The 11,224-nt window shown below is 43.0% G+C and overlaps 1 protein-coding gene across 1 annotated transcript; it reads left to right on the top strand.

Annotated features, from left to right (window-relative positions):
* The first annotated feature begins 4,483 nt into the window (after positions 1-4,483).
* On the top strand, positions 4,484-11,224 carry ggt1a (gamma-glutamyltransferase 1a). The gene is made up of 12 exons (XM_037776651.1): positions 4,484-4,721; positions 4,834-4,964; positions 5,050-5,139; positions 5,517-5,709; positions 6,222-6,382; positions 6,501-6,650; positions 7,106-7,242; positions 8,434-8,621; positions 8,743-8,870; positions 9,336-9,448; positions 10,362-10,475; positions 10,708-11,224. The coding sequence occupies exons 1-12, from the start codon at positions 4,549-4,551 to the stop codon at positions 10,852-10,854; spliced, it is 1,725 nt and encodes a 574-aa protein (XP_037632579.1). The 5' UTR covers positions 4,484-4,548; the 3' UTR covers positions 10,855-11,224.

The following is an 11,224-nucleotide window of genomic DNA, read 5'->3' as shown; positions in this document are numbered from 1 at the left end:
TCAGCCATGTTGCTCTGCCATGTTGCTCCAGTAGCCCAGAACGGACAAACCAAACACTGGCTCTAGCCAGGCCGTTCTCATTCCCAGGGCATCAAATATCGAAGCTTTGTCATGGCTGTCTGCGCTAGATACCGATGCCGATACCGAGGTGGATGTGTCCAACAAACACAAAACTCAAGCAGGAGACCGCTGTTTGTGTCCCGTGCGTCACGTTACAATCAGCTGTTCGTTCGTGTCCACAACGTTCAGTTAATTTCACTGTACAAGAACAGTAGTTTTAAGCCCAACCATGTTGTTTTTTAATATAGTGGTTTTATTGCCTGAACCTAAGCCTCTGTTTTTGTTTACTTCACAACATTAAGCACGTGTTTACTGCGAGCGAGGAGATTGACGCCGAGGGGTCTGACAAAGCGTCAGTCTGTAGAGAGAGTCTTGCCACTGTAGTTCTCCGACACTTTTGTATTCAGTTGGTTGCAATCTGCAAAATCCTACCCACTGTCCTTTAAGATATTTAACAGCAACCTCTACACCTGCACTTTAGGTAATTGAATACTACCGTAAACATTACTTTCCTTCTTCATGGAATTCAGTCTTATGAAATAGAGGTATGTGATGTTTCTATTTGTAGGTCCCGTCATTGTGGCTTTAAGGACTTTGATCCTGATTTGATCTTATTCTCTGGTATGATTCAGGCGTACCCTTGTTTAGTGGAGCAGGGTGGTTAATGCTCTCTAATAAATTTTTCCCCTGGCTGCACTATATCCTCCCTGGATGCAGCCTGCTGCATATTTTCCTAGAGGTTGTAATTATGATTGTCTGGCGCCCTTCGTTTAATGAATCACCCCCGTGCTGCTAATTCGTTTTGTCGGAGCTTTGACTCTCCGAGCAATGCTGATGAAATAACTCATTTTTACAACCAGTGCTAAAAATAACTGTCTTTCCAGCTTTTATGTTGTTTTTGAAATTTGTATAAAGGGACATTTCTTCATATATGTGACTTTTGTTTTGCATTGACGCTCAAAAAATATGATATTTTATCCAAAGGATCCATCAATGCTATTAAAGCAAGAATAGCAAGAATCAGAATGTGCTACAACCACTGGATAGAACAGTAATCCCAATCTGGGACCCTCTAAAGTGTAAGATTCAACGGAGTCTGGGGGTTGTGAGATGATTAATGGGGTATACTCAGTATGTAAAACAGCTGTATAATATCCCGTGTGACTCTGGAGGGAGAAAAAATAACCCTGATGATGTAATCAGGGTTATTTTGGATTCAGCATGAGACTTAAACGTTTTAACAGAAAGTCTGCGTTACAAACTTGGGGTTTGAAAAATTCCATAATAACCTTTCAGCATATTGTAATTCAAGTGTTCTGGGAGAAAACTAAACTTCTGCACTTCCTTATGGCTCTATCTTCAGGTTTTAAAAAGTCTAGCCCGTGACGGGTGACTTTGGCCAATCACAGGTCATTTCAGAGAGAGAGCGTTCCTATTGGCTGTTCATTCAACGGAGGCAGCTGTCAATCACTAGTGAACTCTGATCAAATGGTCAAAGTAGGCAGCGCTGATCAAATATTAATCAATGTTCTGTTACTGTAATGCCTATTTCTCGCCTCAAAAGCTTTCAGAAACATCTTGTAGTGTACTGTTTAGCTGTAAAATGAGAACGTTTGCTCTGGTTGGTGGGCAGTGCTTGGTATTTCCTCAACTGATCTCAACATGGCTGCTGGGTCACAAATTTTCTAATTTTACAGCTAAACAGTACACTACAAGATGTTTCTGACAACATTTGAGGCGAGAAATAGGCATAACAGTGATTCATATTTGATCAGCGCTGCCTAGTTTGACCGTTCAATCAGAGTTTGCGAGTGATTGACAGCTGCTCAGAGACAGCAAAGCTCCAGCTCGGCTCTGATTGGTTGTTTTCCTCCGGTCTGGGAAATCTTGCAGATGCCATTAGGAGCACCGGAGGACACCGAGTCACAAGAGTTTTTTCAGATTTACTGTCTAATGCACTACTGTCAGGATATAGTGATGGTTTTATAAAAATATATTTTTTAAATCATATTTGCACCATTTCTACCCACTGCTGCTTTAAATGGTTCACAAGCAAAAACCCGATTGGGAACCTCTGGGATGGAAGACATGTTTTTCTTTCACCATCCATTCACACAACACATGCATCTAAAAAAAAACATTTGTCCGTCACTGCTAATAAAGAAGAAGCAGTCAGTCTATGACTCCCTATCATTAAAGGCCTGCAGCCACCCATACAAACACATGACATCACCACCTTTTCCACTGTGGCCATCTCTCTGCTGTAAGTGTTTCTGCGGGCTGCGTTTCACCTGTCGCCGAGGAACAGCAGCAGTGTGTGATTTGATTTGCTGCAGAGTATATCGGGCACAGACAAGCCTTCCCCCTTTCTTGTGTGAAAACAATTTGAGCGAGACCTGGTGGGTAGGATTGTATCCCTCCCAGCAAAGTCAAAATAGAAAGCCTCTAGCTGAGGGATAAAAATATGAACGAGCTCCAGCTGATACTTCATAAAAACAAGCCCCATGCAGTGACAGTGACAGTGACGTGCGCATAAAAGGCCGAAGGAAGGCTTTCGTGATCTGCAACAAACAGATTTGTAATTGTCATCTTCCGCTATAAATCAGCTCTGTCCATTAAATAAACTCCCCTCCTTGGGGCGGCTCTGAACCTGGGAGATCCAGAACAGGATAGTAGTGATTAGATTTGGACACAATCACAGCAGCAGCAGCAACAGCCCACAGGCTCCTCTGACAGTGCTTTATCAGTGTGGCCCAGCAACAGGAGTGCACGCTGGATTAGCCGAGGTACCGCAGAAGGCTATTTGCTGTTGCTGAGAAGCTCGCGTCAACGACAAAGCCAGCTCTGGACCCGCGCTGCTTGGGCGAAGGCTCAGGCGAAGGCTCAGGCATCTCAATCGCTCGGAGGATGCCTGCAGAATAAGCTGAGTAGACTGTGACACGGCTACTGAGCATGGCAACGCTGCCGGCTGAGCCAATCACACAGAGCCCCGAGTGAGGCTGCTGGCATCTGTAAACAGATCACTCTCACCTTCACTCCGGCAGAGCCTGCCGGATGGATATCAGAGTGAAATGGAAGGTTACAGAGCACTAGAAAGGAAAACTCAAGAGTTTCACTCCAAACTGAGGAAAGGGAGGCATCCATCATTTGAAAAAGTGATGTCTTGTTTTAAAAAATGAGTCATGTGTATCCTTTGCTAAGGAAGCATTGAAGCACCTTTCCTTAGCATTTAGGGAATTCGACCAGCTCTTATCATGGTTGCCACTTAAAGACTTCTGGCTCATTTCACTAAGTTAGGAACTAGGGCTGTCAAAGTTAATGCGATAATACGGGTTAACGCAAATTTGTTTTAACGCCACTAACTTCTTTAACGCATTAACACATCTTGCGATTATTAGGTTGTAGTAGTTTAAAAGCTAGAGTGAAGTTACATACTGCTATCATATTGAATTAGAAAAACTTAAGGAATCCATTGGTACCAACCATGTCATACTAGCTTGTCGCGAAGGAGGATAAATAACACTCCAAAGTTACGCAAAAAGTTTAGTGAGGAAAAACTGGCTTGGCCATTTTCAAAGGGGTCCCTTGACCTCTGACCTCAAGATATGTGAATGAAAATGGGTTCTCTGGGTACCCACGAGTCTCCCCTTTACAGACATGCCCACTTTATGATAATCACATGCAGTTTGGGGCAAGTCATAGTCAAGTCAGCACACTGACACACTGACAGCTGTTGTTGCCTGTTGGGCTTGAGTTTGCCATGTTATGATTTGAGCATATTGTTTTATGCTAGATGCAGTACCTGTGAGGGTTTCTGGACAATATTTGTCATTGTTTTGTGTTGGTAATTGATTTCCAATAATAAATATATATATACATTTGCATAAAGAAAGCATATTTGCCCACTCCCATGTTGATAAGAGTATTAAATACTTGACAAATCTTCCTTTAAGGTACATTTTGAACAGATAAAAAATGTACGATTAATCCTGATTAACTATGGACAATCATCAATTAACAATCATCAATTAACAATCATTAATTATAATTTAATCTATTGACAGCCCTATTAGGAACCTTCCTAAGCAAACAAGACATATATATATATAAAAGCATTTACAAATGAAGCACATGCTTATTATCCAGTGTGACACCTGAGCTAAGATGACACATCATCACCAATGAGTGAAGCAGCCGTCGGGTCATATAGTAAACACATGGTCATTACTGTTGACACACACTGAGTCAGCTGAATGGTCAACTCCCTTCTTCGCTCTTCCCATCTATCTGTGCGATACACCAAAATGAGGGTGGACCTTCTGCTCTCCCTCCTTGACAGGAAACAAATATGATTCACATAATTTTCCCGTTGTTATTCATATAAAGGTTTGCTGTGAAAATGTGATGTTGCAGGACAGGATACTTGTTTCTGAGCTGATAGAATTCTGTCTGACTTTGAGGTGTGTGGATTTTTCCCGGGTCAGGAAAATGGTTGGGAAGTCCCTGATTGCTGGTCTGGTGGTCCTTCTGGTGGCTGCGGTGAGCCTGTTCCTGGGGGTGTTCATGGGCTTGGGGAAGAAAAACACGCCTCCCCCCTTGGACCACTTCTACTCAAAGGCTGCTGTGGCTGCTGACGCTGGAAAGTGTTCAGAAGTGGGGAGGTAAGAAGACTCTGATGCTCTCAGACTTTTGTTTTCCAAATGTGACAAACGGCGGTACACTCTGTTCCTGCATGAGTGCCGGCTCCTGCTAAGTGTATTCTTGTGTTTTCAGGGACATTTTGAAAAAAAACGGTTCTGCCGTGGATGCTTCCATCGCTGCCTTGCTGTGTGTCGGCCTTTTGAACGCTCACAGCATGGGCATCGGAGGAGGGCTCTTCTTCGTCATCTATGACGCTTCCACAGGTAGAGTGTGCATCACAACTTCTCAACAAAAAGTTAACCGAGCAAAGACACAATTAGCAACCTGTCCTCATTTTCTGCTCGACAGGGAAGGTGGAAACCATCGATGCGAGAGAGACGGCGCCCATGAACGCCACTGAAGACATGTTTGGCAACAACACCAAGCTCTCTCGTACAGGTACTCGCCTCGTGCTGTTGGACGGTTTCCCAGGCACAGAGGAGAAGATGATTCACTGAGTTCTGTAAAGCTGTTGCAGCTTCTGTAACTGACTCTAATGTTGTATCAGAGCTCGAGAGGGATTTAGAGAGGATAAATATTCTCGTCTCAAATCTATCCATCCAGCTCCTCTCGAATGTTTCATCATCCTTAACAACCTTTCCTCTTCTCCTTGTGCCTGCTGCTGGTTACATAAAAATGAAATACTGAATCTGTGTGTGCAGAAGACTGAATCTATAGATATCTTAGCATGCTGGTCCTCCAGTCAGACAGTGGACAGAGAGAAAGAGCTTGTGAAATTCAAAATAGTGGTACTACTGTTTTTTTCTTCATGACAGGTGGATTGTCCATAGCCATTCCCGGGGAGATCCGCGGTTACGAGATGGCCCACAAGAGGCATGGCAGGCTGCCGTGGAAGGACCTGTTTGAGCCCAGCATCGCCTTGGCTCGACACGGCTTTCCTATAGGAAAAGCTTTGGCACATGCCATCTTCAAGAGCAAAGATTCCATTCAAAGAGACGCCAACATGTGGTGAGGGTGAAGGATTTAAACTGAACGGCAGCAACAGTGTCTTGAATATAGTACAATAACGTGTCTGATTTTTTAAGCTGACAACGTAAAAGGAATAGTTTGATATTTTGGGAAAATACTCGTATTCTCTTTCTACATGTTTTTTATTTCGACTTTGGACAGAGGCAAACGTTTCCCCGTTTCCAGTCTTTATGCTAAGCTAAGCTAAACTTCTCCTGGCTACAGCTTCCATGGATGTATTATAAGAACTGGATACTGGCACCTAACCTGACCCACCAGATGGTTTGTTACACAGACCATCGATAAAAGCCTTCAGTGCTGTTCTTTGCTCTTCTTTCAATGAAGAAATACTCTCCAAGACCAAAATCCAAGTCTCCAATTTTACATTAACGTTATACCTGTTTAGGAATCAACATATGATAAAACCAGATACTAGTAGTGGCTTTTAATTTTCTAAAACACTTTTAACACAATTTAACAGTTTTTCTTCATTTTCTTTTGTCATCTTCCAGTGAGGTGTTTTGTGATTCTCAAAAAAACATACTGAAGGAAAACGATATTGTTAAATTTCCAAAGTTGGCCGACACGTACCAAAGAATAGCAGAAGAGGGCCCTGATGTGTTTTATAACGGGTCAATGGCACGGACCATCGTCGAGGACATCCAGGCGGCAGGTCTTATGTTGTTTTCTTGTTCCTTGTTGTCTTTAGAGATGGTGAATACATAATTACTGGCAATCATTAATGTGAGCATCAATTTAAATTCACCCTGACCATTCTGTGCTCGTCGCAGGCGGCATTATTACCTTGGATGACCTGTTGGAGTACCAACCTGTGCTGAATGAGAACCCCCTGAAGCTGAACGTTGGGGAATACACCATGCACGTCCCAGACGCCCCCTCCAGTGGCCCGGTGCTGGCACTCATACTCAACATAGTGGATGGTGAGCAGCCTGGCCAAGAGCTCACTGTGCAGCCATGTAGAAGAAAGGATGTCAGGTTTCCCCAGGTCATCCCAGGAACGTTTCCCCGCCTGTTTTGGAAACAGGAAACAGAGCTGCGACTCAGTTCTGCTTGCCAAATTCAATCCACCATCAACAGCCCATCTGTTCAGGCAGGGAATCTTTAGTCAAGCCTTAAATAAAAAGTGGCATCATTAATTTCAAATGAGGGATAAGAATTAATGTGTTCATAAATTCATCTGGAGGTTCCATATTCATATTGCTGAAAGGCTTCGTGTTGTTGTTTGAATGGAGAGTTCACAGTTTAATGACCTGCCTCCGACTGAAATGGGATTTTAGCACAGTGACGGAGGAGACTCATTACCTGATTAAGCAAAGAAATGTGATTCTTCACGTACTGCAGACATGTTCTTTTTTTTCCTGTGGATATTTTGCAGGGTACAACTTCACAGGCACAAGTGTCTCTACAGCAGAGAAAAAGACTCTGACGTACCATCGGATCGTAGAGGCTTTTCGTTTTGCTTATGCCAAGAGGAGCAGACTCGGGGACCCACGTTATCTCAATATTACCGATGTAAGCCTACATGTTATTATTATTATTATTACACGTCAGAGCTTTATTTTGAAGCTTTCTAGCATCACTGTATACTCAGTATGATCCCGCACACGATACGACTGCTATCAGGCCATTAAATGTGTGTTATCACTCACTATAACCATCATAGATGTGGGTCAGTAGGGGCCTACTTGTAAAAGTGAAAGTGAAACTTACACGTTCTAACTAGGGCTGTCAATCCATTGAAATCCTTAATTGCGATTCATCACACATTTTTTATCTGTTCAAAATGTACCTTAAAGGGAGATTTATCAAGTATTTAACACTCTTATCAACATGGGAGTGGGCAAATATGTTTGCTTTATGCAAATGTATGTATATATTTATTATTGTAAATCAATTAACACCACAAAACAATGACACATATTGTCCAGAAACCCTCACAGGTACTGCATTTAGCATAACAAATATGCTCAAATCATAACATGGCAAACTCAAGCCCAACAGGCAACAACTGCTGTCAGTATGTTGACTTGACTATGACTTGCCCCAAACTGCATGTGATTATCATAAAGTGGGCATGTCTGTAAAGGGGAGACTCGTGGGTACCCATAGAACCCATTTTCATTCACATATCTTGAGTGGCGTTAAAACTAATTTGCGTTAGCGTGTTATCGCATAAACTTTGACAGCCCTAGTTATAACATGTTGTAAAACTTGTTGTGAAACTTTACATTTTGAACACAAACAAAACAGCTTCTTTAGGTTTTGGCAACAAAACAACTTAGTTAAGTTTGGGGGAAAAACATGGTGTTTTGATCTAAAATAACTATGCTTCAAAAGTGAAAGTGAAACTTCACATCTACACGTGTCCCATCCATCGCCCTCGATCTCCTCCCCATATGGAGTTCTGCTGCGTCTATACCACAGCGCTCGACTTCCGCTTTTACTCCTGTCATAATTACTACGGTCACTAGAGATCGCTGTTGTCTTCTTTTATTCCTTCTTTCGGTGATCAACCATGTAAATTGATGATAAAACCTACTATTGTGTGTAGCAGGGCCCTACTGTCTCATTTATTCAGCCCTGATTTGAGAAGATTCAGGTAGTGTTTTCTGTATTGTTACAAGTGCTTTGCTATTGTTTACCATTTAAAATGTTCACGTCAGGAACCTCTGCTCTGTGACTGACTTGTTTTGCTCCTCTCAGCTCATCCTAAACATGACCTCAGACTACTTTGCTGATGGCATAAGGAGTAAAATTACAGATGACACCACCCACCCAGACAGCTACTACGAGCCAGACTATTTTGTCCCAGACAACCACGGGACGGCTCACCTGTCGGTCATAGCCGAGGACGGCAGCGCTGTGGCGGCCACCAGCACCATTAATTTATAGTAAGAAGTCAAGCTTTCAGAAACTCTTTCCTGAACCTGCCTGTCAGAGAAAAACGTTTTGCTGAATATCATCTGTGACTTTGCATCAATCATCTCTTAAAACGCGTTTTTATTCCCTCAGCTTTGGTTCCAAAGTCATGTCTCGATCGACTGGAATCATTTTCAACGATGAAATGGACGACTTCAGCTCTCCGTACATGACCAACGGGTTTGGAATCCCTCCTTCACCAAACAATTTCATTCAACCAGGTGTGGCTGGACTGAGTTATCACACTCTATTACTCCAACCCCCAGTTTAGCTTATGACTTTTCTGTACACGTCTGTGTTGATGGATCGCAGTGTTTTTCCAAATTAAGCCCCTTGTTTCCACAATCACAAAGAGGATGACCCTTCCTCTAGTGAGGATGATGCAGAGGTGAGGCTTTCGCTTGTTCCTGCATTTGTCACTGTCAGGAACTCTGATAGCTTTAGCTCGCTAACAGCATCCTCCTCCTTCATTTTAAAGCAATAAGCTAATTTCCAAACCTCCCACTGTGACTCACTGCTGTTCTTTGTTTACAGTCATATTTTAAATACATGTCCAACTATTAATTGTGGCATTGGCAATTGTTTTTAACTGTTAAAATGCTGCATTTGGACCATTAAACCACAAGGTAAAAAGGTAACATTAATCCATTAAGCAGTCGTAGCGACATTCTGTTTATCTGTTGCAGGCAAGAGGCCGTTGTCTTCCATGTGTCCTACTATCATCTTTGACAAAGAAAACAAAGTGAAAATGGTTGTAGGAGCATCCGGGGGCACAAAAATCACCACAGCCACAGCCTTAGTAAGTCTGATTCATTCACACGCATCATCTCCATCCTGCAGACACACACAGTCAGTCAGTTATTTGAAACTTAAAGGTGCTAAACGCAAAATTGAGAGCATATTTATTGCCTCTCAATGGCTCTCAACATGGCGACGGCTTGAGCCGTTGCCTCGTAGCCAACATCCGGGTCTGAGAAGTGAAGCCAATGTGGAAGTGCCTTAAACTTGCATTCTTTCTAATAGCCAGCAGGGGGCGACTCCTCTGGTTGCAAAAAGAAGTCTGATTGTATAGAAGTCTATGAGAAAATGACCCTACTTCTCACTTGATTTATTACCTCAGTAAACATTGTAAACATGAGTTTATGGTCTCAATCGCTGATTTCAGTTCATGTAAGTTCATTTGAACCTTTTTGGTCGCCTAAAATGTCTGAATCGGCATTCAGTTGCGTTTAGCTCAACCCTCTCGGCAGCAGTGCTGACAGAAATAAAAGTGTTTACCTGAGGGGGAATCGGAGGGTGGGCGCCATGCTTCCGCGACGACACCATCGGTTGGGACGGCGTTATCAGCTGTAACACATGCACAGCCAGTCCGGCTATGTAAACAAAGCACAGAGAATCTCACATTACAACACAGAGAGGTGAGGGAGACTTCATTCTCTGCTCAGGTAGACATTACCCCTCTATATCTTTACATAGACAATCTCGGTGGGATCTCATCCTTTTGGGTCGGCAATAGCTCAGTTCGTAGGGGCTTTGCTTGGGTAGGCACTGCCGAGGTGCCCTTGAGCAAGGCACCGGACCCCCAAACTGCTCCTGCTCCTAATACTATGATGGATTAAATGCAGAGTTTAAATGTCACTGTGTGCTGTGTAAAATACAATGTGTGACAATAAAATCTTTTGATTTTTGATTTTTTTTGATGGTTGAAACAGGTCATCCTGAACTCCTTGTTCTTCGACTACGACCTAAAGAAAGCTGTGACGGAGCCACGAGTTCACAATCAGCTCAACCCAAATATGACAGTAGTGGAGCAGGGCTTTGAAAAGGTGGGTCACACACAAGGAGACGACTTATGATGTAAAACAACATCTGGAATATATGCTATAGCTAAAAATAAAGGCCAGAAGTAAGTTCCCATCCTTGTGGCATGCATTAGAAAGGAATAATCAGAAATGTTAGATGTTACATGTTCCTTTTATTGACCTCTATCGTACACCAGTAACACCTTAACCTCCTGCAAAATATGTTTGTGTATGTGTGATGGTGATACCACGGCAGAGTGTTCTGGAGGGTCTGGTCCAGAAGAACCACGTAACGCAGCTGCTGCCGACTCCAGACTCCGTTGTCCAGGCGGTGGTGCGGCAGGGGGAGCATCTCTGTGCCGAGTCCGACCCCAGGAAAGGAGGCTATCCAGCAGGATACTGACCAGTGACTCCGGGACCTTCTGTGCTCCTCTCAGCCTGGACAGTCTCCTCAAAGACACTCGGATAGAGCCACAACACAAAAAGGTGCCTGCACTGAAGACTCATGGAGAATTTAAGCTATGGAGACACAGCCACCACTTCACTCAAACATGGGAAATGACCAAAACCTCTTTTACTCAAACTCAATTATTCAGCAGTACTTTTCTTTTTTTACTTTTTTTTTGGCTTTTTTTTTTTTTAGTTTTGAAGTAAAATAAGAGGTTGCACCTAGTTTGACTCCTGTATCATCACTACTGGGTACTGGTTTTGGGGAAGCCCGAAACACCATCTGCTTTATACAGGCCTAATAAACCGATTTTATGACCAACCAA

Source organism: Sebastes umbrosus, chromosome 8 (genome assembly GCF_015220745.1).
Source record: "Sebastes umbrosus isolate fSebUmb1 chromosome 8, fSebUmb1.pri, whole genome shotgun sequence".
NCBI classification, from domain to species: Eukaryota; Metazoa; Chordata; class Actinopteri; order Perciformes; family Sebastidae; genus Sebastes; species Sebastes umbrosus.
The sequence above is the reverse complement of the archived record's forward strand: the minus strand, read 5'-3'. Positions and strand labels throughout refer to the sequence as shown.